At 51.9% G+C, this 27,923-nt stretch overlaps 1 protein-coding gene across 2 annotated transcripts; it reads left to right on the top strand.

The window, feature by feature from the left end:
* On the top strand, positions 7,615–27,727 carry SDC4 (syndecan 4). 2 transcript variants are annotated; one of them, NM_214284.1, is given in 5 exon segments: positions 7,628–7,733; positions 20,576–20,714; positions 22,081–22,127; positions 23,344–23,542; positions 27,452–27,727. In NM_214284.1, coding segments are annotated over 5 exon segments (609 nt in total). In that variant the 5' UTR covers positions 7,628–7,661; the 3' UTR covers positions 27,604–27,727.

Raw genomic sequence — 27,923 nt, 5'->3', positions numbered from 1 at the left:
CCTTTTTAAATGGTCATTAAAACACCAGCCCTGGCTACCCTCCAGGACTGTTTGGGGTGTAGAGATGCAACAACCTAGATGAAATCTCTTTAAAGAACTACATAACATTCTGTGAATGGTTGGAATTGTTAATATCTGTGCCTTTTTCCAGCTGTCAGAGTCAAGGGACTGCAGGGGAGACACAAACGTAGTATGCAGGAGGTTCTCGGGGACCAACCCCTCAACTTCTTTTCCAGCATCTTCCTCTCTGCTCCTTTGGGGGCAGATACTTCAAAGATTCTTTTGGGGGAGTTCCCGTCGTGGCGCAGTGGTTAATGAATCCGACTAGGAACCATGAGGTTGCGGGTTCGGTCCCTGCCCTTGCTCAGTGGGTTAACGATCCGGCGTTGCTGTGAGCTGTGGTGTAGGTTGCAGACGCGGCTCGGATCCCGCGTTGCTGTGGCTCTGGCATAGGCCAGTGGCTACAGCTCCGATTCAACCCCTAGCCTGGGAACCTCCATATGCCGTGGGAGCGGCCCAAGAAATAGCAACAACAACAACAACAAAAACAACAACAAAAAAGACAAAAGACCAATAAATAAATAAATAAATAAATAAATTCTAAAAAAAAAAAAAGATTCTTTTGGGGGGAGGGGAGGGTGGAGAACAGGAATGAGAGCTGCAAACTCAGTGGGACAACACAGTGAGACAGAGTCAAAGAAACTTGATTTCAGTCCTGTATCAGGGAGTTCCCATCATGGCTCAGCAGTTAACGAACTCGACTATTATCTATGAGGATGCAGGTTTGCTCCCTGATCTTGCTCAGTGGGTTAAGGATCCAGCGTTGCTGTGAGCTGTGGCTCGGAACCTACAGGCTGGCAGCTACAGCTCCGATTGGACTCCTGGCCTGGGAACCTCCACATGCCATGGGTGCAGACCTAAAAAGAAAAAAAAAAAAAAAAGAAAATCCTGTATCAGGAGTTCCCGTCATGGCTCAGCAGAAACACATCTGACTAGTAACCATGAAGATTCAGGTTTGATTCCTGGCCTCACTCAGTGGGTTAAGGATCCGACATTGCTGTGAGCTATGATGTAGGTCACAGACACAGCTCTGATATGGCGTTGCTGTGGCTGTGGCATAGGCCAGTGGCTACAGCTCCAATTCGACCTCTAGCCTGGGAACTTCCATATGTTGAGGGTGCAACCCTGAAAAAAAAAGTAAATCCTGTATCAGTCAGCTGTTGCTGCATAACAAACAACACCAAAATCTCAGAGTCAAACAGCAACAGCATGTATTTCACAATTGTGCATTTGCAGGTCAGCCAGGACAGCTTTGTCACAGCCTTGTCATTTCTCCTCTGCAAGCCTATTTTCTCATCTGTAAAAGAGAAGTAAAACTACTTCATAGGGTCAGAGTGGGGATGTTAAGCCCCCCTTTTAACTAAACATACCCTGTGCTCAGGGATAATTTAGAAGCTAGATGATGTTTATCTTCTAAGCCAACTAGTAACCCAAGAAGTGGTCTGACCTGAAAGCTCTTATTCTAGCAGACAATGAAGGCTATTGGCCAAGCCAATCAGACTGGCCATCCCCCAAATTCAGACTAGAAGAGAGAGCCAGTAAGTCAACAAAAGAGACAGAGGCACATATCCAGGAAGAAGAGATACCCTCAAACAGCAACTAGGCAGGCTTTGAGTGCTGGAGCTGCCAGCCCTTGGAATCATCTTGGCTATTAGCATCATCCTTTCTGCTTTAGTTGATATCCTTCTCATAACCCCAAGCCATTTGTTTCTTAAGGAGTCCTGAGTAAGGCACTGCTCCTTGTACTTGAAAGCACTGCATGAACACAGAGAAGATGCCAATGAAGGTGCCAGCCCAGAGCTTATAGTCCTATAGTAGATGGTTATTGTTCACCAATTAGGCAGCTGCTTAAGAGCAGGGATGGGCTCTTATCCACTCTGATCTTTCAAAAGGCCTCTCACACTGAAGATATTCATCAAATGTTTATTGGATAAATGACAAAAATGAGTGAGTGTTGGAGTTCTTGTTGTGACTCAGAGGGTTAAGAATCTGACATAAGTTGGTAAGGATGCAGGTTTGATCCCTGGCCTCGTTTAGCGGGTTAAGGATCCAGCATTGCCCCAAGCTGTGGTGTAGGTCAAAGATGTGCCTCCGATCTGGTGTTGCTGTGGCTGTCATGTAGGCCAGCAGCTGCAACTCTGAGTCAACCCTAGCTCAGGAACTTGCATATGCTGTAGGTGCAGCCGTAAAAATAAAGAAAGTTTAAATAAATAAAACAAATGAGTGAATAATCTGAGTCCCTATCGGAAAAACATCCAGGAGTTCCTTTGGTGGCTCACTGCTAACAAACCCGACTAGTATCCATGAGGATTTGGGTTCGATCCCTGGCCTCTCTCAGTGGGCTAAGGAGCCAGCATTGCCATGAGCTGTGATGTAGGTCACAGACGTGTCTTGGATCTGACGTTGCTGTGGCTGTGGCGTAGGCTGGCAGCTACAGCTCCAATTCAACCCCTAGCCTGGGAATTTCCATATGCCATGGGTGCAGCCCTTAAAAACAAACAAACAAAGACAAAGAAAGAAAGAAAGAGAAAGAGGGAGGGAGGGAGGAAAGAAGGAAGGAAGGGAAGGAAGGAAAGAAAAACATCCAAAAACATTCATCCGTTTATCAACATAGCAAAGATTTACTGAACACTGACTTGTGCTAGCTCTTGGGCAAGGTGCTTGGGATATATCACGTGGGCAGGAAAACGTCCCTGCTCTCATAGAACTTGAGTCTGGTGTTGAAGGAGACGCTTGTCAAGAAAAAGGACCAATATATGCTGTCCGGTGAGGAAAGCGTTATGACAAGCAATAAAACAAAGCAAGGAGAAAGAGTGATTGAAAGAGGTGAAGGCTATCTGTAGAATTCTTTAAAATGCCGTGTGGATGCTGACATACCCTGTGGGTCTCGGTTTCTCATCCCTCGTCCAAGGGGGTGCTGTTGGATGGAATGGACAGGGAGGGTCCTTCTGCGGCCTGTGTTCCCAGTTCCTGTGGTTATGTAAGGCAGGGGCTGGACATTCCACAGCCTCTGGAAACTCCAAGCTGTCATTATCTGGAGCTGAAGCGAGATTTGCATGCAGCAAAGAAGACCCGGGAGGGTTGGTGCCATTCTGGGAGAGAGAAGGCCTGGGGCTCACTCTCTCGGATGTCCTGAAAATCGTGACATGATCCCCTGTTACTTACTGTGCATGAAGAGCTGCTGGGGGGGAAGTTTCCCAACTCGAGACTCTTAGAGGGAGACCTCTGTGATCATAAAGACGAATAACATTGATATGCAAGGTGTATGCGAAGAACCATACTCTCAACATTCATGATGTAAGAACTATAATGACTCCCAAGATACAAATGAGGAAACTGTGACCCAGGGAGATAAAGTGCCCTGCCCTAGGTCACACAGCCAGGATTACAGCTCCGATGTCTCTGACCCTGAAGCCTGGGCTCTTAATTTCTAAGTCTAACATAAGCAAGAAAGGGATGTCTGCCTCTAGGGGAGGGACAGATGGAGAGTACAAGACGTCTCGAGGGCAAGAAGGATGAGTGCTGGAAGGAGGGGGTGAGGGATCTGAGAAGGCTTCCTGGAGGAGGAGGCATTTGAGGTGAGCCATTAAAGACAGGGTCGATCGTGGCTTCTTGGGTTTGGTGTCTCAGTTCCGGGCAAGGATTTGGGGACTTCAGTTGGTTCTACAAACCTTGGACTACTGCCTTTTGTTTTGTGGGAGCCAAAAAAAAACAAAAAACAAAAAAAACCCAAAAACCCTATTGGAACTTTTGAAAGCAGCTCAAGTTTTGGTCGAATTGCTTTTAACCCTCTGGGGGCCAAGACTTCTTTGTGGATCTGAAGAGAGAAGCTAAAGTTTGATGCCTTAGAAAACCTTATATAGAGACTCACACTCAAGAGAAGTACATACCATCCATGTAATCTTATCCCCAATCCAGGAAGCACAGGTTAAAAATCCCACAAGTTCTTGAACATCTGCATTCAGACATGCTGCCTGCCTTCTGAGAGAGTCTCAGAATTTGGAGAAGTGGAAATTAATTCCTTCACTTCAGGAGGTTGGGATAGTTTTATAGAGAAGCCTCCACTGTCTCAACTTAGCCCTCTTCAATCTCTTTGCTAGTCTAATGATTACTGAAAAAACTATGTACTTCCTGGCATGTTTTTTAGTTAATGGTTAACCTTTTTCATTAAAAGTTTACACAGTTTTTGGAATTCCCCTCATGGCTCAGCAGAAATGAATCTGACTAGGATCCATGAAGATGCAGGTTCGATCCCTCGCCTCACTCAGTGGGTTAAGGATCCGGAGTTGCCATGAGCGGTGGTGTGGGTCATAGACGCTGGTCGGATCTGACGTTGTTGTGGCTGTGGTATAGGCCAGCAGCTACAGTTCCTATTCGACCCTTAGCCTGGGAACCTCCATATGCTGAGGGGAAGGCCCTAAAAAGATTTTTTTTTTTAAAGTGTACATAGTTACAAAGAATATAATTTCTGACAGGTTGTAAATTCATACACTTAAAAATAAATGGTTATATCATTCTTTTAACTGTATCCAGTTAGGTACCCTAGCAATTTGACACCTACAACCATTTAAAATATACAGGAACTGGAGTTCCTGCTGTGGTGCAATGGGATTGGTGACGTCTTGGGAGTGCTGGGACATGGGTTCAATCCTTGGACTGGCACTGTAGAATCCACAGGATCCAGTGTTGTCACCACTGTGGCTTAGGTCACGACTAAGGCTCCGATCTGATCCCTGGCTGTGGAGTTCCATACGCCACAGAGTGGCCAAAAATGAAAAGCAAAAGCAAAAAAAAAAAAAAAAAAAAAAAAAAAAATATATATATATATATATATATATATATATATACACACACACAGGAACAGGCTTCTCTAAAAGGCAGAAATTTAACATCATTACTTTTACTTAAACTCAAATTTTTACTTCCCTTTTAAACACAGGTTTAAAGCATACAATTTAACATATGCATACACCTCCTGAAACCATCTGACAAACTTAGAACAGTAACTATTAAACAGAAAAAGTAAAAAGTAAAGTTTTTCCTCCTCAGTTAGTCACATATCCCTGGATGAATATTGCTTGTGCTAGAGTGAGATAGGATTTTAGCAATAATTTTATTCCCATTTTTCTTTCTTTTTAAAAATAGCTGTCAAACTGCAGTGTGCCAAAGCCAGTTCGTATTGGTTCAATTTTTAAGAATTTTGTGGGTAGCTGTTAAACATAGAGCGATCACTAGGGAGTTTCCTGGTGGCTCAGGGTGTTGGGGATCTGGCACTGTCGCCATGGTGGCTCTGGTTACTGCTGTGGCGAGGGTTTGGTCCCCGGCCTGGGAACTTTCTCATGCCGTGGGCGCAGCCAAAAATATGAAAAGTAATAATTACTAAAAATGAAACGATATAAACTTACAATTAAATAAACTTTTAAAAACAAAGAAATAAGTACTCAAATCTCGTCGCTTACTCATTATTTCTCTACATTTTACTGTTATCTATGCTCTTGATATTATGTGCAACAGTTTTATCTGTGTGGTGGAAATACTGCTCATCTCTAACCAACTCCACGTTCAGTGATATCACATCCGTAGCTTGAAATCAGCCATGGGGGAGTATTGACACCACAGAAATTGGCAAATGGTACGGATTAGCACTTCCCACCTCCCCCAAACTGTTGTTACACATTTATCAGCACTAGGCTGTGGGAAACCTTCACTTAAGGAAGTTGGTGGGAACAAAAAGAGTGTTGTTATAACAATGTGATGACAGATAACTGAAAGTGCATAGTGACCTAGCATCAAAAATTATTATTACTATTATTATTATTTTTTGTCTTTTTGCCATTTCTCGGCCCGCTCCCTTGACATATGGAGTTTCCCAGGCTAGGGGTCTAATCGGAGCTGTAGCCACTGGCCTATGCCAGAGCCACAGCAACACCAGATCCGAGCCGCATCTGCCACCTACACCACAGCTCACGGCAACGCCAGATCCTTAACCCACTGAGCGAGGCCAGGGACGGAACCTGCAACCTCATGGTTCCTAGTTGGATTCGTTAATCACTGTGCCATGATGGGAACTCCCAAAAATTATTTTTAATGATCTATCCACTGACAACTAGACTATATCCTGTCCTTCAATTCTAGAGAAATCAAGGATTGCAAAAACCATCTGACTTGCAGAAGGATTTCTTATTCTGACCTGAAATCCATTCATTTTCTCAGTTTGTTTCCCGCCCCTAAGGAAGAGAATTGAGAAGAGCTGAAAATAATTGCTCATCTTTCCATCTGTAGGAGAAAACATGACCCACGTTTGAAGCTGGCTTTACTGTCAAGGGTTTTCTCTGCCTCAAAAGATTTTCATTCTTTGATAATAATTAAGGGATGAAAGAGGGGAAGTCACTCCCAACTCTTCACAAAGTATATGAATTCATAATGTGCCAACAGAGGCCAAATATCCTGGTTCTGAAGCTATGCTTCAGTCTTAGAAAGATGTATAGATATAGATAGACAGCTTTACATCTTTATGCCATATATAACCATATGTATACATACGAAAAAATCAGGAAGAGACAAGTCTAGGCACTTTTGACACTGCGTTTATCACAGGATACTCCCCCAATAATTCCAAAAGCACTTGGAGACTCAGAGGATTTTACCAACACCCCCCACCCCCAGCCCCCTCCACCCACGCACTGTAAGGAGAATATGCAGGGTTGAGGCGGATAGGACCGGCACAAAACTGTCTTTTACAAAGGGTGGAAGCAGATCTGAGAATTAAGATAAACTTGTCCTCAAAGAGAGCAAACTTTTTAGGAAGTTCAAAATCTGGACAACAAATCCCTTAAACCAGAGGTCAGCCACCCTAAGACCAAAAAATCTGCCCGGAGCTTGTTTATGCTCAGCCCATTAAGAACAGTTTTATGTTTTACATTTTTAAATCCTTGGGGGGAAAAAAAATCTAAAGAAGACTGCTATTCATGAAACGTGACATTATATGATATTCAAATGTCAGGGTCCATACTAGTGTTCTGTTAGGACACAGCGACTCTTGTTTTAAATATTTAAGGCTTCCTTTGAGCTACAACGCCAGTTTGTGTAATTGTGACAAACTGGCCCGCAAAGCCTAAAAGGTTTAGCTCTTTACACTAATGACTGTTGACCCCTGGCATAAAATAACCCGTGTTCACTGCCCATTTGGAAAGTTTCATGTCCCTCAGAGGCGAGTGTACTGGTCGCAAGGGCGCAGATCTCAAGTCAAGACCCCGGGCAAGTCCTTCCAGTCTGTGGGCCTCAGCTTCCCCAACTGTAAATAGGGTTAGGCTCAGTGATCTCGCCTAACTGACCTGCCTAGCAAGGGATCGGGGCTCCCGGAGGCCAGGGATTTGGGGGACCGAGCGGCCCGCGCGCCCGAGACGGGTCCCTTGGGTTTCCAGCGGGGCTGGCAGGCGCAGCGCCCCGGAGGCCCGGCTTTCGCGGGGGAATTCCGGGCGGGGTGCTGGCAGCGGGGGCGGGGCGGGGCGGGGCCTGGGCGGGGCCACTCACCGCCTATAAGAAGGGCGACGCGCCAGCCCTGGCCACCCGCCTGAGCGCCCTCTCCGGACCGCAGAGCCATGGCCTCCCCTCGCCTGCTCGCGCTGCTGCTGCTCCTCGTGGGAGCCTTTAACGCCGCCGCCGCCGAGTCGGTGGGTGCTTGAAGATCCCCGGGGGGGCGGACCGGTGCTTCCTTTGTTCTGGGGTCCTGAGATGGGGGGGCAGCCTGGGGGCTGCGCCGCCCCCAACTAGACGCCGAGGGCAGGGAAACTTTGTTGGAAACTTGGCTCGCGAGTCCCAGGGAGGCTCTGGGGCGAGGGGGCTGGGTGGCTCCTCCACATGCCGTGCGCCCCCAGCCTGTTGCGCTTCCCGCCTCCCCCTGATTTCAGCCCCGCCGCGGACTCCAGGCTCGGACGTGACTAAGCCGGTGTCACCTCTTCTCTCCTCACCCACTCTCTCCTTCCCTGATGATCCTGGGGCAGATTCGGAGCCATGGCGCCCCCTCCTCACCCCCTAGAACCCGTGATGCCCTGGATGAAGGGGGTTGCGTGAACTCGGAAGGGGGAGGGGTTTCGGGTTCTGTGGGGCCTTGTTTCACACACCGGGACGGAGGACTGAGCCCTGACCTCAGTCCTGGCCGCAGCCCTGCCACTGGTCTGTGGCTTCGGGCAGGGCCCTGCCCCTTCTGAGTCTCGATTTTCCCATCGGCACAAAGCGTATGTAGAACTGGGGCAGGAGGTGACCAGTGCTACTTTAGGATCCCTACGGAGTTGGGACTCCAGTCTTTCAAGAGTGAACGGGAGGGACGGTTTAGGCTTGGCACTTCACCGGGAGTGGAGCCTCTGTTTTTGGCCAGAAGAGGGTTTATTTCTGATGATCTGCACCCGGGAGATCCGAAGCACCCACCTTGGGTTGTGTGAAAGGGGTGCTGGGGGAAGAGAAGGTCTCCATGAGCCCTGAGAAGCCTCTGCTCACTGCCAACTGTTCTCTGCTTGTAGTTTACAAAGCCCTGGGCCCACCACCAGATCCATTCATCCCAGCAGCCAGTGGGGAAGGAGGGAGGCAGTTTCATCTGGGAAGTAGGGATGTAGGAATTGCTCAGCGAGGCCTTCTGCCCACCCCAACCCCCAAGAGCCGGGGCTTTGTGCCTCTTCGGTGCCCTTAAACCTTGATTTTGAAGAGAGCAAGTCTAGTGGAGTTTAATCATTAATGTCAGTTCTTTGTGGGGCTCCTGTTTCTCTGGGATTACTTAGGGGAGATCATTTCTGACTTCAGCTGGGGTACGAATAAGACCCTGAGCGCCCCTCACCCCCGTGCCCGCTGCCCCTTGTAGCCCTGAGTGATGGCACTGAGCTGATGTTCTGACAGCCTTTTCTGGGGGGGGAGTTGGGGCGGGCGAGTGGAAGTTCCCAGGCCAGTGATCGACCCTGCCCCACACTAGTGGCTCTGGCTGCAGTGACAAGGGCAGATGGTTAACTCGCTTCTCCATAGGAGATCTCTTCTGATAGCTTTCTAATAGTCGTTCTAATGGCTCTATCAGCTAGCTTAATTAAGCCCTTCTGCTCACTGTTTTAAACTGGTCCTGAGGCTAGAGAGGTTAACTAACCTGCCCAAGGTCACACAGCAGATAAAGGACTGCGTCAGAAGCAAATTTAGGCAGTCAGGGTTCCAAGTCCCTTTTTAAATCTATTGCTTGTATCTGAACTTGTAGGCTGATGCTACTCTTGAGAGGCTGCTGTTGCGTCCCACACTCGGTTCACTCAAGACTTTAGAACCTGTAGAGGTCTGGGGCTGGCCGGCCACAAGGCGTTCTGGGACAGAAGGAAATCGAGGCCCAGAGTCAGGTGATGACTTTCCCAAACTCATACGGGTAACCTTGCCAAAAACTTGGTGGCTGAGTCAGGACTCAAACCCAGACCTGCCACTCCCTGGGCAGTGCTCTGAAGTAGCCCCCGAAGGAGTTCCCGCTGTGGCGCAATGGGATGGGCGGCGTCTCTGGAGCACTCGGAGCAGGTTTAGTGCCTGGCCCAGCACAATGGGTTAAGGATCCGGTGTTGCTGTGGCGCAGGTCACAACTGTGGCTCAGCTCTGATCCCTGGCCCCAGAGCTCCATATGCTGCAGGATGGCTAAGAAAGAAAAAATAAAGTAGCTCCCAAAGGATGTTTTGGCATCACAGTGGCATCTGAAGGAATGTTGCGTCCTGGACAGTGTGGGGAAAAGAGGGAAGACCACAAAGGTGGGGAGGTCACTGCAGGGGCAGTCACATGCCAGTCTTGGCTCAGGGGCAGAGCAGGCAGCTGTGCCCCGGGGGCAGTCAGAAGGATACGGTGGGCGGGGGCATGTGGTGACCCATCAGCTGGGGAGAAGTGAGTCCTGGACAGCCATTTCCTGAGAGGTGTCCTGTCTCTCATCCCGACCTCAGTGCTCTCTTCCTGGCTAATGTTCCAAGACCTTCCACCACTAACTGGGTCACAGGGCTTCCCCTTCTGCCCCCCTCCCCACTCTTCCTCCTCGGGTCATGGCCTGAAAAATCAGACCTAGTCATAGTTGGATTTGACTATAAAGATGATCTGCTCGGCCCGTTTCCTTTTGCCGGTGGGGAAAATTGAGGCCCTGGGAGAAGGGTTTTGCTAGTAAAAGTTCTCGTGTATTGAGTGCTTTCCATTTACCAGGTCTGGTGTATTTTATTCTTAAAAAAGCCTAGCATGTGGGGAGTGATTATATAATTATATAGTTGATTATATAATATAATCAGTTATATAATATTATGCCCACTTTACAGATGCAGGAACTGAGGTAAGATGGTACCATCTTGGGGTAGCAGAGATCTTCCAGGCCATCAGAATCTCTGTCCTGTAGTGCTTCTCCAATAGTGCTATTGGAGTCCCTCCCCAAATTATATTTATTTATTATTGGCCATCCCCACAGCATGCAAAAGTTCCTGGGCCATGGATATACCACTCCAGATCCTTACCCCCCTGAGCCGCCAGGGAACTCCCTTCCCAAATTTTAGGTTTAAGCCAAAGGCCTGCCCTCCCCTTGAGTGGTGCACTCCCTCCCACCCCTTGGTGCCCCAGGTTTTGGGAAGGGAACCCAGGCTGAGCCGGCCTCTTTCTGTGTGGCAGGTCTCGCTGTCCTAAAACCAGTTCTTCCTGTCCAGCTGGAAGCATTCCCCTGATCTGTCTTCCTGCCACTCCCTCCCTGGCCAATTAAAGGCAGCCTTGTTTGGGGCGTCCGCCCCCCTCCCCGCCCCCAGGAGGTGTTGCTGCCCAGGGGCACAGACATGGCACCAGGCCCAGTCAGTTCTGGGGAAGTGTCCCCCACCCACTCCGTGTACTTGAGCTAAGAGATGTTTCTGATCTTGAGAATTCTGTCCTTGTTTGCACAGAAGGGGTGGGGGCGGAAGCCCAGGGCGTCTAGGACCCGAGTGGCCAGTGAGAGCTCTTTCGGAATTCTCGGAAGCCCAGAGAGCTCCCGCGCTTTGGGGGCTCTGTGAGGCCGAGTCCCTCTCCCTCTCTGAGTTGACAGCCCCCATCTGCAAAATGGAGTTTGAACTGACTAGAGAGCCCATTCCAGCGCGGAATGGTCTATTAATAATTAAGTACCTACTCTTTGAAAGGCCTGTGGAAACCACAAGAACATCTAAGGCATTCTCTCCCTTGAGGAAACTTAGGGTTCATGAGGGCATGAACGTACCCCATCCAGTCCTGAGGCTGCTGTCCACACACACACACATCCAGGGCAGGCACTCGGCCCTATTCGTTGTTAGTGAAAAACCTGACCTGTGGTTCGTACTCAGGAAATGTTTGCATGAATGAACAGATGGGTGCGTGTCACTTCATTCTGAAAGGTGCACTCAGGTTACTCATTGCTAATAGGAAAGCTTCCCATCGATACCGTGCAGTAGGTGCATCTCCATTTCTACAGGCAAGTGATGCTCCGAGGGATGGAGGGGCTTGCCCAGGTCAGATCCAGGGCTGTCAGATAAACGCAAGGTGTCTGATTTGCGTGTCCTCTGAGAACTGGGTTTGAAGGTAGAGATAGCTTGGCTCCTTCTTCTGAATCTCATGGTGACCTTGAGCCCACACGCCCTCTGGGTCTCAGTGTCCCCAACTCTGTAATGAGGAGTTTAGACCAAAGCCCTTTCAGGGTATGTGTTGGGGTGGGCGGGGAGTTTTCTTGGCTTCCTTGGTAAAGAGCCGACACAAGAAGCGACCCTGGGGAGGGAGGCGGGTAGTGGAGACATTCAGCTGCTGCCATCCCCAGCTCCTGGAAACGGAGGGCTTTTCCAAGGACTAGCAGTGCTGAGCCAGCCTGAATGAGGGGCTGGGCGAGCCAGGCTGGGCTTCCCGCCCCGGGGCCCTCTAGGGAGGGATTGGCTTCTAGCTGTCCTCAGCCTCGTGGATTGGTGGGCGTGATTTCCAGGGGACGGCCTGAAATTGGGGGGCTGGACAGAGCTCTGAGGCACTGGAGGAGACCTGTAGCTGGCCTGCCTGAGTCACCTGGTTCCTTTCAGCCTTTTGGCTAAAAGGATGGCTCAGCGGTGGGGATGTTGGAATGGGCTCCAGAGTTCTACCTTGCCCCGTGGGAGCCTATTAAGGATGGTCAGCCTGTCTGTGTCCAGGGCCTCGAAAGGATGTACAGGAAATAATTAGGACTAGGCCTCAGACCTTCACAGTGCCTTTTGCCTGTGGGTGGGCTTTGATGGGGGTAGTCCATCAGAATTGACCGGCAGTGCAATTGGCAGTCCAGTTTTCAGCCAGTTCTCAAAATTGACCTCTGGAGTTCCTGTTGTGGCTCAGCAGGTTACGAAGCCAACGAATTCTTGAGGATGCGGGTTCCATCCCTGGCCTTGCTCAGTGGGTTAAGGATCCTTCGTCGTTGCTGGGTGAGCTGTGAGCTGTGGTGTAGGTCGAAGATGTGGGCTCAGATCCCACTCTGCTGCGGCTGTGTCGCAGGCCAGCAATTGTAGCTCCAAATCAACCCCTGGCCTGGGAACTTCCATTGCCGCAGGTTTGGCTCTAAAGAAGCAAAAAGAAAAAAGAAAAAAAAAAATTTGACCTCGGCAGAATAGGTAGCGCATTTATTTATTTATTTATTTAAAGCCAAATTTTGCTGTTGGTCTGAGGTCACAGGGCAAAGCTGATACAGTCCAGGTTTGACTTGACCCCAGGATTCTGATTTTTCTGGCCCCCTTCTTTGCTTCCTGGGATTGGCTGGAGAGCATTGGAGCATTGGTTTGGAGTTAGGCAGACCTGACTCCAGAGATGGGAAGCCCACCACCCCGCCCCCCTGGCCTTGCCCTACGGCTTTGCACAGGCCACTGTGCCGCTCCCAAGCCCCAGCCTTTCTGGGCTATAACAAGATCTGGGAGGCTTGGAGCTGGCAAGGCTGCTCGTGAGGCTCTGAGGAGCCTGCCTGGCAGGCGGGAGGCCTAAGTGACAGGTCCTAGCTTTGCCCAGGCCGCCTTGAGGCCAGATGGTCCTTTGCTTTTGAGGCTCCCACCCCCCCCCCCCCCCCCGGGGCCCCTAGAAAGCTCTCTCCCCTCCCCCAGCAGCTGCTAGGTGGGAAGGGAGGAGACCAGGGTGGGGCTGATGGAGCCCAAATCTCCTATTTGTTTGTCTTAGAAGTGGGACGTTTGCTAATTATCGGGATGGGTTTATATTTAAACAAGAACCAGTTCCTGGCAGCTCCACCCCTCCTGCTGGGATCAGTAGGTGCCCCCTGCTGAGCAATTCTCAGCCTGGAGGGAGGGGGGCAGGGGGAGCGGACCACCGGGATGCTGCTCTGGCCTTGGGGGTTTGGCCTCTGTGGTCGAGGGCCGGAGTTTCCAGTCCCGAGGAATTGCAAAAAAAGCGCTCTGGGCTCTGGAGGGGAGAGGGTGTGGGGGTGGACAGAAGAGACAGTGTTCCGAAAAGCCAGTTTTCAAGCATTTTCCTCCTTCATGGTACCTAGGGGGAGTGCAAAAGGGGTGTCTCAACAGTTGGGGCCCGACTTAACCCTAGGAGTTCTAGCAACCTGAGGTCCTGGGTTTGTTAGGAACTCGCTGGTGACCTTTGGGCACGGTCCCCGCTGGCCTTGTCCCCTGGAGTATTTTTCGCAGTCAGAGAAACCCGAGTTCCTGTCCCAGCTCTGCCTGTGGGCCAGGGACAGGCAGTTAGTTAATAAGTCACTTGGACGGTGTGAACCCCAGTATCGTCTATAAAACACCTGTGTCACTCCAGGGTCGTAATCGGTGTTTGGCAAACTTGTAAAGTTCTGGCTTAAGTTTAGTGTGTTATTAGCAGCTAGACAAGGGCTCTCAACCTGGCCCGAGGTTGGCTTGGGGAGGTGGTGTCTTGTGTGCACATCGAAACATGTAAACCACTGCTTATGGTTCTTGGGGTTCAGAACTCTTTATCCCTCTCATGGAGCTGGAGGAGACCCCAAAAGATTGCTCTGTGGTCTTCGCAGATCTTCGGCCTTCTGTGCCGACCCCCCACCCAACTCCCCACCCCTGTGACTCCCCCCCCAACCCAGGGCCAAGCCCTCCTGCTCAGCCCCCTCCCCTCCTCCTTCGGGCTGAGTTCGGCTGCCCCAGTTTTCTCTGGCACAGAAGCCGAGGCTGCTAGTCAGGTGACACCTGGGGTAATGGAAAGGGGAGGCAGGGAGAGGCTGGTATGTGTGGAAACTGTGACTTGTGGGGCCCGGCCGGTCGCGGCCAGGCCTGCGGGGACTGGCTGTACTGCTCCAACCTCTGGGCATGGGGGCAGGGGTGACCAAGGGCTTGGGACACTCCTGGCCCCTGGGGAAGCCCGGCCAGGCGACAGCGTCCGTGGGACAGACTGACCCGGTCTGGAGCAGTGGCTTCCCCGAATGGCGGGGGAGGCTGGGAAGGGGCAGGAAGCCAGCACCCAGGGCTGATCTAATCGGTGGAGACAAGGCTCTATCGACTCTGCTCTAGAGAACACGGGAGGCTTGTTTACGTCCCACCCTCAGATCCAGCGGGGACCTCGGATCCACTGCCTAGATTACAAGCCCAGCTTCAATGCACCTCTGTCTCTGCGGCCCTGAGGGAGCCAGCCCCACTCCCGGCTGTCTCCACCGGTAATCAGAGCAGTGCCCAGCTTGGTTACCGGCCCTCCAGACAGAGGCAGGCTTGTCTCTTGGAGAACTGTCTCTTATAGGTGGGGACACCGAGGCCCAGAGAGGGAATCTCCCATGATCCCTTGGCGTGTTAGTGACAAGGATGCTAATTGGGCTTCTGGCAGGGGGATGGCCAGAGGCTCCAGAAGCTCCCCTCATCCATCCCCCTCCCGCCTCTATTCCTAGCTGGCACCCCCTGGATCCTCCAGCCCTGCCTGTGGGAATGGGCTGCCCCAGGGGGTTGGTGAAAAGCTGGCTGCTGGCAGTGCCAGGCCTGGCTTCTCTCCTGAGTGATTGTGTTCAGAGTAACCTGACCTTGGAGTGGGAAGGGCTGACATTCGAACCCCTACCCCACCCCCATCCCCAGACCTGACTTAACTCTTCCAGTACCAGCATACCAGCTCCTGCACTGATGTGTGGTTTCTAAATATTTTTTTTCATCCCTAAAGCCAGTCAGGAAACACTCTGGGGATACAGGCCCTCAAGTAAAATTTCAGGTGTCTAGATTCTGAAATTTGCTCCTGTTGGAAATGTACAACTGGTATTTCCTCTGCCTCTGTCTGGAGGCTGGTGCTCCAGGCTGTGTGACCTTACACAGGTCACTGTCCCTCTCTGGGCCTTTCTCTCCTCTACATTCTCAAGGCGCCTGATGGGTTGCTGAAAAGTCTCTGGTCTCAGAAGCAAAAGAAATACTTCGTATAGGGTCTATCCCGTCACAATTTGCAAAGCACCTCCCCACCCACCCACCCACCCGCCACCTTCTCTCTAGCAATGCAACTGTTTCTACAACTTTTCCCTGGTCTCTGACCCTCTGACCACTAATCCCATCTGGGGATTAATAATAGCCACTACTTATTGAGCATCTGCTGTGTACCAGGCCACGTGCGCTGGGTCCCTGCACACCTGACTGCATTTCGCTTAATCCTCATCATCCTGCAAGGTGCTACTACCAGCCCCGGTTACAAAAACAAGGAAACTAAAGCTTCAAGATGTGGAATAAAAAGGCCCACATAGTTAGGGTGTGGCTTATGGAGCTGCCTTTACCGATAATCACTCTGGGAGTGGATCCTTCGTTTCTGCCAAGGTGGAGAGTCCTGATTGTGGCATCCAAGTTGGGCTTATTCCAGGGGTTGGCTAACCCTTGAGAATGGGGATGGGGAGGGCAGTGACCATATCAGTGGCCCCTTCTGGGAATCTCCTGCCAGGACCACTCTGCTGGGTTCAGCAGTCAGGGCACAGTGTTTTCAGCATCCCTGCCTCTCTCCAAATTTGGCTTGCCCAGTTACCCTTCTAAAAGAAGGGTCAAGTGTGTCCTTGACCCCTGGGGGTGGCTTCCTGCCCCTGAGGAAGAGCCAGGTCATGGAAGGTTCTCCTCTCTCTTTTCCTCCCCTGCCTGTTCACAGTTAAGCAAGCTCTGCCCCTGAACTTCTCCCCGGTGCCCTAGCCAAGTTTCTCTTCTTGCGTTTAAGCAATAATCACTTTTACCTTTGTTTACTCCCTGGCCAGGGGAAGGGGTGCCCTGGAGCCCTGGCCTGGCAGTGTGTGCTGTGAGCCGGGGTGCTGGGGTGGAGAGGTGAAGCGTGGGTGGCCGTAAGCTAAGACACGGTCTTGAGAAAGATCGAGGTCTGGATCCCAGCTCTGTTGCCTTCTAGCTGTGTGAATTCACATGAATGACTCAACTGAAGCTCACTTTCCTGCAACGTGGGCCGAGCACCTTACAAGGCTGTCGTGCCAAGAAAATGAGCTCATACAGAGAGGAACTCCGCGTGGTGCCGGCACGTAGTGGCTACTCGGGCTGGTCACCCCAGCTGCCTTGTTTTTCCTGGGTGACTGAAACTGTCACTGTTCGGACTTTGCTGTCGGGTTGGTGAATTCCTGGCTTCATGCCTAAGGACTGGATGGGGGAGAGGATAAATCTGGAGGGACAGCTGCTGCCCGTGGATTGGCTGAGACCTTTAGGGGCAGCCAGAACCCTAGAAGGGAGAAGGGAAGACAAGTCCAGCCCAGACGCCAGGAGACTGAGATTCTAAGTCCAGTTCTGCTTGGGTGACCTTGGCAAAGTCTCTTTTAATCTGTTTGCTGGGTAATAAAATGAGACAGTTAGGCTCTGGCCTCCGACACCTTCTGTTGGGAGGCGTTAGTCTCTGTAGCACCGTGGCATCTACCTCTTTCTTTTTCCTATGGAGTCCGGGGAGGCATCAGCATCTCTAAACCCCAGGTGCCTACCAGGGTCTGGGAGACCCAGGCCCCCACTCCCTTATTGAGCGGATGGTTTCTGGCAGTGGGGGCGGGGGGGGGGGCGGTGTGTAGAGCAAAGGTGCAAGAGACCTGAGGGCCCAGAGAGGAGGCCTTGTGTCTGCACACATGTGTGAATTCACGCTTTGGGGGCAGGGATGGAGTGAGCTGGGAGCAGGGTTGGGGTCCCCCTCTGGTCAGGGCTGGGCCTGGCTGCTGGGTAGCTTGGTTCCTCAAAGCCACCCCAGACTGAATGGGCCTTATCTGAAAAGAGGGTGGGGAAAGGAGGGCTGTTGCTACCCCCCCCCCCGCCCCCACACACACAGATTCACACAAAGAGACACTTGCCCGCAATCCCAGGGAGCATGGTTCTGTCTTGCTGGCCTAGACTTAGGGCTCCTGCCTACTTGAGAATTTCCCCCAGTCAGGGTCCTGGGCAGACAAGAGGCCAAAGAGGCCACTTCTGGAGCTGGAGAAGGAGAGATAACATTTCCTGTGTCCCCGTCATGTCCTCGTAGAGCTTCTCTCAAGTGTCTTGACTGGCTGTGGGTGGGTACCTGGGCTCCTCTCATGTGGCCTTTAGGGACCCCTGTCCTTTGAGAGCTAGGCTAGGTATCAGACCAGATCGAATTCTGGTCAGTCCCGGCCAGGTGGCTGACCCCTGGTGTGGCCTTAGAGAAGTCGCTTATCTTCTCCAGAGACCTGGTAGAAAAATGAAGGGTTCGGGACAACCCAGTGACCACTAAGAGGCCTGAACTGGGAATCAGTCTGGGTTTTAGCCTCAGCTTGGGGGCTGATGGGGCTGTAAGATCTCTTCCCACCGCCTCTGTTAGGCTTCATTTCCTAGCGTGAGACAGGTAACAGCTACCAACCAGTGGGCGGGCTAATCCCAAGGGTTGTTTTGAAACACTCCTTAGCACTTTCACCCACTAGAAGAAAGTCCAGAGTGGTAAACAGGCCATGACTCCTGGGGAGGAAGACGTAGGGAAGGGTCTCAGCTTGAAACGGCCCAGGGATGGGACCCCGGCCCCCTGTCTTGAGGACTTTGAGCCCTGATTGCCACGGCCAGTCTGGGCTCCAGGCCAGATAAACAAGTGGCCAAAGTACCTTCTTGACCACCTGGGCTGGCTTTGACCTCCACTTAACAGGGCTCCCCCCCAGCCCAGGTAGGTAGACACTGTGTGTACATGTGTGTTCATGTGTGTGTCTGTACCAGGCTAATGGCTCAGGTGACCCCTGCCTGGGTTCTGGTCCAGGGTGGCCACTTTCTGCCTGGATGATCTTAGGCAAGAGACTGGTTTTCTAAGCATACCACCCTACCACCCCACTCATCCATTCCCAACCCCTCCCCCCCTTCTCCTCACCCCTTTATCGCCGCACCCCCCCAACCCCGTTAACACTTCTGCAAATAAGTGCTCCGAGGAGGACCTACTCACACTAAGTGCTTAGTTTGGTAAGCTGCCGAGGCCCTGCTGTTTCCGATTCTGGGCCCCAGGGGAATTTGGATTCTGGGCCCCAGGGGAATTTGCAGCCGGAGGTGGGGGTAGGAGCCCAGGGACCCCGCCCTGGGTACGGGCAGCTTGCGCAACCCCCGGAGGAGCTTTCCTCCGGAGCTGCCAAACTAAAGCCACAGGCACGGGGCTGTGCGGGGGCTGGAATTCCAGCGCCAGCAGCTCCCCAGCTCCTGATTCCCGAGTCGTGAAGTCATCCCTAACCAGGGCTTAACCCCTTCTGGCTCCCCCCCCTCCACCCCTGTGTACCAGGCATTCTTGGTGCGGGCCTACTGCCTTCCTTCCCGGAATCCAGCTGCCTGGGGCAGGGCGGAAGGGCCCCCCCTCACCCCCCTCAGAGTCGGGTTCTGCCCACCGCTCCCCGGAAGCCCCCGTGGAGAGAGGCCAGGAGGGCCTGGGCCTCTCCCACAGCTGGTAACCTTGTCTTAGAAACGGATGTTCCTTCTCAGGCTCCCCCCACCACACACACACCCTCCACCCCGTGTCACTGGCAGTCTCTGCTGGGTGAAGGACAGCTTGGGGACAGTCAGACACGGAGCCCCGGCCTCTTTCCACTCAGCTCTGTAGGTCACTGTGTGACCTCGGGCAAGTCACTGCTGCATCTGGGGTGCCGATTGCTTCTGATTCTGTGAAATGAGAGGACAGGGCTTCCCCGGCAGCTCCAGCTGTTGTTCTTTGGTTATTAGCCGACCTCCCCCACCCCCTGCAATTAAGGAGTTGGAGAGAGAACATCTTGGGCAGGGGTGTGTGTTGAACTTGCTTGACTTCTGGGAGAGAGTAGGCACTCACATGTTTGTATTCATTAGTGAAAGAATGAACTCTGCCCAGGGCTACTGTCTTGTGGGCAGGTGAAGCCTTAGCTCAGAAGCTAAGAGGGGAGTTCCCATTGTAGCTCAGCAGATTAAGAACCTGACTAGTATCCATGAGGATGTGGGTTCGATCCCTGGCCTTGCTCAATGGGTTAAAGATCCGGCGTCACTGTGAGCTGTGGTGCAGGCCAGCGGCTGCAGCTCCGATTCAACCCCTAGCCTGGGAACTTCCATATGCCTCGGGTGTGGCCCTAAAGAGACACATACACACAAACACACACACAAAAGAAGAAGCCAAGAGGAAGGGTCATGGGCAGCCCGAATATTTCCACTCTCTTGAGAGAGGTTAGTTTGGCACACCCATCTGAACTCTAAGGGATGGGGGCTGATGTTTGGAGGATCTGGGGAAAGTTCTTTGCCTCCCCGGATCTTTCATACTTTCCTTTTGAAAGCTTCTCAGTGGCCTGGACCTAAGATCCTGCTGTGAACAGGATCTGGGGACAGCAGCTGGGGCCCCAGTTGGTGGCAGCGGAGGAACATATAAGGGTGCTGGGGTGGATGGTCCATGAGGGCTGGGGCGGCGTGCGATGCTGCCGCACAATGGCTCTGTGGGGGATGTTTGGAAGACTGAACACAAGCATGTGCTTATGTGCTTTTGAGTCACCAGGGCCGGGCAGCGCCCTGACCCGAGGCTGTCCTGGGCTGTGGGTGAGCCAGCCCTGCCTGTCCCAGCCCAGTCTGACTCAGCTGGGAAAGGTGTCCTGGACAGGGCAAGACCAGAGCCAGCAGCCCTCTCCCTGCCGGGGGTGAATCAGCTGTGACAGCATCAGGGTGCCCTGGAGGAGCACGTCCTGGGGCCAGCCTGTGGGGATGGGGAAGCTGGCTCTGAAATCGGGCAGCCCCACTTGGAGTGGAGTGCTTCCATCTGCTACACCAAAATAAAATGATGTCATGTCGTTAATGCCCAGCTTCCTTGGTTGTAAATCGGAGTTAAAGCCTGGCCTTCAGCGTTATTGAGAACAGAGCCTGGCATATATAGCACGTACTTATGGTACCTGGTATATTTATACTCTGATTCTGCCCACCTTTGTTATTCTTATTAGCCCAGAGTGGGAAAGAGATTTGTCTAAGGTCACACAGCAGGTGGGGGCCAGGAGGAGGCCAGGACCCAGGTCTCCCAGCTCTGGCCTGATTCCCTTGCAGGACCCCAGCTCACCTTCCTGAAGGCCCCCGTCAGTGCTTTTCAGGGTTCAGGGGCTGCTGTCGGACACTGGGGGGCTTACTGGCTGATGTGTCTTCTGTTTTCACCCCAGATCCGAGAGACCGAGGTCATCAACCCCCAGGACCTCCTAGAAGGCCGATACTTCTCCGGAGACCTACCGGATGACGAGGATGTTGGGGGGCCGGGGCAGGAACCTGATGACTTTGAGTGGTCTGGCTCTGGAGATCTGGGTAAGGAGGGTGTGGTGGGCAGACCCAGGGCATGGGGCTGGAGGGGACCTGACCTCTCCTCCTAGGAGGGTGACCCTGCCATGAGACTTGGGTTTTCCTATGGTGCCCCTCCCCCAAAAAAGGCGGGAAACAAAAGGTACTGGATCAACCCATCCCTGAGACCCTCTCGGGCAAGTTGTTTGTTGCTTTGAGTTCCTGTGTAGTTCCGGGTTGTCTTTGTACCAGCCCGAACCTGTCCACCTTTGGACCGGGTTGGGTGGGGGTGGGGGTGCCGAGACGTAATAGAGTCTTATTTTCCCTTTGAAGAGGGGAAGGAACAGCCCAGAAGCCTCGGGGCAGGGTGGGAACCGAGCACAAACCCTTGCTTCTGAGGGGGTAGGAGCCAGTGAAAGGCCCGGGCCTCTTGGGGCTGGACCCGGCCGGTGCTTTTCCTGGTCCTCCCTCTGACTTCTGGCCCTGGCTGCCGCACTAGACGGAAAAACATCCCTCCCGTGTAACGATTCGAAGTTTGAGCTTTGGAGTCACGTAGTCCTGAGTTCAAATTGCCACCTTGTGACCTCTGAGCCTTGGTTTCCTAATCTGTAAAATGGAAATAGAAACGACAGTACGTCGGTGCCTGTGTTGTGGAGCTCAGACCGAGTTAAAGCCCTCGGCACTTACCAGGCACTCAGTAAATAGTTTAATATTGCAGTTTCCAATATGTACTCAGCAGTCGGTTGTCTTCTCAAAGGAATCCCTGGGGGATCTTGTTAAAATACAGATTCTGGGAGTTCCTGTCGTGGCTCAGGAGTCACAAATCCGACTAGTATCCATGAGGACGCAGGTTCGATCCCTGGCCTCACTCAGTGGGTTAAGGAATCCAGCGTTGCCATGACCTTTGGTGTAAGTCACAGACGCAGCTTGGATCTTGGCGTTGCTGTGGCTGTGGTGTAGCTCCGATTCAACCCCTAGCCTGGGAACCTTCATATGCCACACATGCAGCCCTAAAAAAGCAAAAAAAGAAAAAAGAAAAGAAAAATACAGATTCTGATTTAGGGGGCCCCCAAAGTCTGCATTCCTAACATGAGTGATACTGTTGGTCCTGGGATCTAAACTTTACAGAGCAAGGATTTGGAGCTGACAGAGTATCTGCCCAGCTGCCAACCCAACATTCTTATGAAAGAGCCAGGGAGGCAGGTCTTGGGAGCCCCATTTTACAGATGAGATGCCTGAGGCCAGGGCAGGAATGATCACCTGCTGGGCATTGAGCCTTTGGGGGCCCAGTTATGAATTAGAACTCCCACCAGCTGTGGCTGAAGGGGTCATTGGCCTGGGGGGGGCAGGGGGTAACCAACCTCCCACTCACACGACCTTTCTGACCTTGCAGAGGGTCCAGAGGACAAGCATATGCTCCCGGAAGTGACACACCCCTTGGTGAGTAGCTGCACGATTTTGCTCCTGGTCGAGAGGGGCTGAGTAAGTGAGGGTCTGACCTCACCCTGCAGGCAGGCTTTTATTTGTGGCCTTGGACTCTGGGGACAAGCACAACCAAGACCGTCATCTCTGCAAGGGTGATCACTAAGGGGTGAACACTTAGATGTGTTTCCAGGCTCTTGTGCATTTCTACGTATTTCCCAACATTCATATCAAATTGTATATATAGTCCTGTGTACTGCATGTTATGCTGAAAGAAATCACGGTATTTTCTTACATAATTAAAAGGTTTTCCTAATCAGAGTTCACCCAATTTCCCTTTTTTGTTGTTGTCGTGATTATTGCACCCACAGCATGGGGAAGTTTCTAGGTCAGAGCACCCACACCACAGCAGTGATAAGGCCAGAACCTTAACCTGCTGAGCCACCACCAGGGAATTCCCTTACTGATGGAATTTCCTTTATTGATAGAAAAGTGGTTCATGATTTTTTGATATTCTAAAATGACAGCACCGTAGCAAGCATCTTTTCCGCAAATCTCTGCTTGGCTCCTTAGGACAGAGTCCCAGTAGCAAAACTGCTGCCCTAAACAGCAAGTTTTATTTTGCCAAACTGCCCTCTGGAGAAGCAGAGAAGGGGGACACTGCTTCCCTGAGGCCTTGGTCACATTACTTAGTCCCCGTTCAGGGAGTTCCCGTCATGGCGCAGTGGTTAACGAATCCGACTAGGAACCATGAGGTTGTGGGTTCGATCCCTGGCCTTGCTCAGTGGGCTGGGGATCCAGCGTTGCCGTGAGCTGTGATGCAGGTTGCAGTCACGGCTTGGATCCCGAGTTGCTGTGGCTGTGGCAGAGGCTGGCAGTTGTAGCTCCGATTGGATCCCGTAGCCTGGGAACCTCCATATGCCACAGGTGTGGACCTAAAAGGACCAAAAAAAAGACAGACAGAATGCATGGGATACATAAAGGAAGATTCTTCCCTCCAAAAAAAAAAAAAAAAAGTCCCTGTTCTGGACAGATCTGTGTTAAAAGTTCAGGGTAAGGATTTGACACCACAGTTGCCGAGAGGTCATTGTAGCTTTCTGCTCTAGAACCGTGTGGTTTGGCTGGCGAGATGAAGAACCTGATGTCCCACTTGGCTGAATGTCCCTGTCCCCTGCCCTGGGTCCCTCCCCGAACCACCCTGAGTGTTGGTCTCTTGTCCTTCCCCCCCATCTAGGTGCCTCTAGACAACCACATCCCTGAGAGGACCGGACCCGGGGGCCGGGTCCCCACCGAACCCAAGGAACTGGAGGAGAATGAGGTCATTCCCAAGAGGATGTCCCCCTTTGATGGGGACGAGGATGTGTCCAACAAGGTGTCCATGTCCAGCACCGCCCAGGGCAGCAACATCTTCGAGAGGACAGAGGTTCTGTCAGGTAAGGTCCTGTCCTCTCCCCAAGACTCCTCGAAGCAGGAAGGGGCGCGGCGGGGGATAATGGGCAGGTTGACTCTAGCCCATTCGGCTCCCTGGTGTCCCTTTCTTGCGGCCGCTGGGTGCCCCGGGGCCTTGAAGGCTGACACTTTCCCTAAGACGTGACTCTGGTTGAGTGTGCAGCCGGCTGGATGGGGAGGAAGAGTTGCATTTTAAAAGCTAAAAAGAAAAATAGATGTTGAGTCCCTCACTTGCCATCCGTCCTTCTCTTATTTACAAAGCACTTTCCCAGCCTGGGTTTGGCACCTGGGAAGTTAATTATTAAAAGTTTAACTTCCTTCGAAAACTTCCCTGGGAAGCCCGGAGGCTCCTTTGGACTGGGCTGGCTTCCCCTCCCTTCTCCGCGTGACCAAGGCTTGTGGCAGCCTTGTGACCGTGGCCGAGAAGCTTTCCAGCCTCGGTTGATGAGGTGAGCCTCAGTTTCCTCCTCTGTCGATGGGTATAAGATGCCTCCTTGGGCTGGTGTAATGACTTCATGAAAAATAGAATCTAAAATAACTTGGTAGGAGTTCCTGTTGTGGCGCAGCGAAAACAAATCCGACTAAATCATGCGGTTGCAGGTTCAATCCCGGGCCTCGCTCTGTGGGTGGGGTATCTGGCGTTGCCATGAGCTATGGTGTAGACTTCAGACACAGCTCAGATCCCACATTGCTGTGGCTGTGGCGTAGGCTGGCAGCTGTGGCTCTGATTTGACCCCTAGCCTGGGAACTTCCACATGCTGTAGGCGTGGCCCTAAAAAGCTGGGAAAAACAAACAAACAAACAAAAAAAACCAGCAAACTGTAAAGGGCTGTTTGTTGGTATAGTTCACAGCAGTAGGAGGTGTGGAATAGTCCATAGAATAGAATAGAATAGAATAGAATAGAACAGAGTAGAATAGAACAGAACAGAGTAGAATAGAACAGAACAGAGTAGAATAGAACAGAACAGAGTAGTACTGTATAGTATAGCAGTAGATGCAAATTCCATGTGCCAGACTAAGAAACTGAGGCCTAGAGAGAGTCCATGTTTGGCCTCAGGTGAGAGCCACAGGGTTCTTGACTGTGATGTGCTGTTACATAGAAATCTCTGTCCTGGGGTGAGACTTCAGGAATGGCTCTATCAAGTGCCATTATATGGCTTTCGGCTATAGTGGTAACTGGCTCCTTCTTTTCTTCCCTGGCAGCTTTGAGGCTCTCCAAAGCTGGGTGGGGGGCTTCATCAGAGGGAACTCCCTTTCTGACCAGGTTTTACAGGCCAAGGGCTGGTATGGATGAACCAGCCTAGTAAGGGGGCATCCTGTCTCCTGGCAACCAGCTGGGCCAGCAGTTCTGAGGAGGCTGGAGGTACAGGGAAAGAGCCCTGGGTCCTCCTCCGTCCAGGACAGGTAAAGGATCTTGCCTGCCTCTTTCAGAGTATAACCCCCAGTGACCTAGGGCTCAGCTGGACCCTGGCCCTGGCCTCCCAGAACCTGAGTCAGTGTTTTTTAACTTTCTGTGTGATGTGGGTGGGGCGAGGGATGCTGTGGCTACTTAGAGACCTTTTGGTTTTTAAAGGTCTAGCTTCCCCCATCTTTTTTCAGCCACAAAGTTTCACTTTTGGTTGGTGGATGTGGGATTTTGCTTTTACCAACTAAGGGACCAACTAATGCTTTTAAAGAAAAACTTAAAACCCCTGATCTTGTCCAAACAACTGTTTCTTATACACGGAGAGACTGAAGCCCAGAGAAAACAAACGGCTTGCTTTGGGTCTTAGAAAGAGAGAATCAGGTCATCTCTTAAAACTTCCAGTGGAGAATCACATGAGCTCTTGATGTGAAAAGGTATATTGTTGAGCTGACTGAGGCGGGACTCTCTATTCCAGGAGGTTTTCAACAGCACCTGGAAGTTTATCGAGTGCCTGCCATGTGCCATAGGTTGCGTCCCCCTGTCCCCAACCCCTCACTGAGTCCTCACAACAGCTCTTAACCCACGGGTATGGTTATCTGTCCTCTTAGAGATAAAGAAACTGAAACTTGGAGAAGCCTAATCACTTGCCCAAAGTCATAAAACCAGACAGTGGTGGGCCTGGCACTTGAACCTAGGACCACGGTCCCTTCAGAGACTGAACTTGAGTCTTGACCTTGGGAGGAATCCCAGCACAGACCAAGGGTTGAACAGAGAGGAGCCATCGGAGGAAAAGGCCATAGAAACGGGAAGGGGGTTGATACCCGATATCCCATGTCCTGTTCCTGGGGGCACTTTTGTGGCTGCTGTTTCATGGTCTTAGCCAAGAAGGAACCTCTCTTGGCTTCTCTGCCACTCCGTCCCCATTCTGTGTGTAGATTTGGAGTGTGTGCAGGGACAGAAAATTAATCTTCTTAGGCTAAGACCGAATTAGGGGACTCAATCTGCCACAGAAAGGATTCTGGGAGACCTCCCTGCCCCCTCAACAGACAGGAGTGAGCCCTCCAGGTGTCGTGCAGGCAATATACTCTCACCCAAGGTGACAAGCCTGACACCAGGTGCCCTCGGCCAGGACTTAGTGTCGGGCCTGAATGATTCAGGGTGGCCGGGGGCACAGATATAAACCACGAAGGCGGAGCATATGCTATGCACTGTGAGAAACTCTCAGTGGATGAATTTATTTAACCCCCAAGACAAACATAAGAAAGGTACTATTGTGTCCATTTTGCAATGAGAGAGATGAGGGAACTTTAGATCCCACAGCCAGTCCGTGACAGAGATGGGAACAGAACTTAGCTTTAGATCCTGCTGTAGAGCACAGGGAACTCTATCTAATCACTTGTGATGGAACATGATGGAGGATAATGTGAGAAAAAGAACGTATATATGTGTATAACTGGGTCACCTTGCTGTACAGCAGAAATCGACAGAACACTGTAAATCAACTATAATAAATTTTTTTTTTAAAAAAGACAATGAAAAGAAGAATCTCGGCTTTGGAGTTCCCACTATGGCTCAGTGGTTAATGAACCTGACTAGTGTCCATGAGGACTCGGGTTTAATCCCTGGCCTCGCTCAGTGGGTTGAGGATCCAGTGTTGTTGTGAGCTGTGGTGTAAGTCACAGACAGGCTCGGATCTGGCATGGCTGTGGCTGTGGTGTAGGCCGGCAGCTGCAGCTCCGATTTGCCCCCTAGCCTGGGAACCTCCATATGCCAAGGGTGCGGCCCTAAAAAGACAAAGAAAAGAAAAGAAAAGAAAGAAGGAAGGAAGGAAGAAAGAAAGAAAAAGAAAGAAACTCAGCTTACAGCACTGAGCTACGTACATAGGGGGCATAAACCATACATATCATTGTCTAGAAGGCAGTAGTGTGGACGCATTTGCACGCTGTAGCTGTGTACAGTAGCATACGGGTGTGTGTGTGTGTGTGTGTGTGTGTGTGTAGAGCGTGTACCCACACTCGGGGTGGAAGTGAAAGTCTGCACAGGTCTGCGTGCACACAAGGTCAGCTGGAGAGCTTGCTGGGCTCACGACTGTGGGGCAAGTGTGTCTACGGGGGATTTCCAGAGCCTGCCGTTTTTCTTGTTCCTGGCACGGGGCTGAGCTATTGCTGCGGAGTTGACCCGGTGCTGGGAAAGAACCTGGCCTTGGACTCAAGCAGATGTGGCTTGGAAGGGTGGCTCTGTTACTCTGGTTCTCTGGTTTTCAGGGACCTTCGGGGACCCCCAGGGACCCCCTTCTCCCTAATGAGGTTGTGAGAATTCCCTTAAGAAAGGCATCCGCCCAGCATGCCCAGCACATACCGAGGTGATGGCCAGCGTGTCTAGTTCCAGGATGTGTCGGTGTCAGAGACCCGACAGGGCAGAAGCGGCCAGCGTCCCAAGGTCCCGACGGGCAGCTCTCACCTGGCCGCTCCCCTCTCTCCTCTGCAGCTCTGATTGTGGGCGGCATCGTGGGCATCCTCTTTGCTGTTTTCCTGGTCCTGCTGCTGGTGTATCGGATGAAGAAGAAGGACGAGGGCAGCTACGACCTGGGCAAGAAACCCATCTACAAAAAAGCCCCCACCAATGAGTTCTACGCCTGAAGCTTCCTCACCTGCACCTGCTTGGACTTTGGGGGTGGGGGGTGGGGATGCTGAAGGATCGTGAAGAGTGGACCTGAGGGGAGGGGGAGGGCAACCCAGTACTGACCTCTCAGCACCCCCGGCTCTGATTCCGGCTTCCGTGTCCGAAGAGAGCTCGCCTTCTACTGTTCCTGCCTGCCTGTCTTTGATTCGCTGGGCCTCCATTGTCCCAGTGGAAAAACGGGGTTACACTTGGCCTTTCTCAAGGCACGCTTGGAGTTGGATCGTTTCTTAAACTTCCAGTTTAGAATCCAGCCCCAGCTTGGAGCCTATACTGAACA

This window comes from Sus scrofa, chromosome 17 (genome assembly GCF_000003025.6).
Source record: "Sus scrofa isolate TJ Tabasco breed Duroc chromosome 17, Sscrofa11.1, whole genome shotgun sequence".
NCBI lineage: Eukaryota > Metazoa > Chordata > Mammalia > Artiodactyla > Suidae > Sus > Sus scrofa.
Note: the sequence above shows the minus strand (reverse complement) of the source record. Positions and strands in the feature narration are given on the sequence as shown.

Bases quoted from the DNA above. Each gene is read 5' to 3' on its own strand.
- SDC4 (XM_021077291.1), top strand. From the start codon at position 7,662: ATGGCCTCCCCTCGCCTGCTCGCGCTGCTGCTGCTCCTCGTGGGAGCC. The intron at 20,715-22,080 runs GTAAGGAGGGTG...CTGACCTTGCAG, and splicing joins GTCTGGCTCTGGAGATCTGG to AGGGTCCAGAGGACAAGCAT. The intron at 22,128-23,343 runs GTGAGTAGCTGC...CCCCCCATCTAG, and splicing joins CGGAAGTGACACACCCCTTG to GTGCCTCTAGACAACCACAT.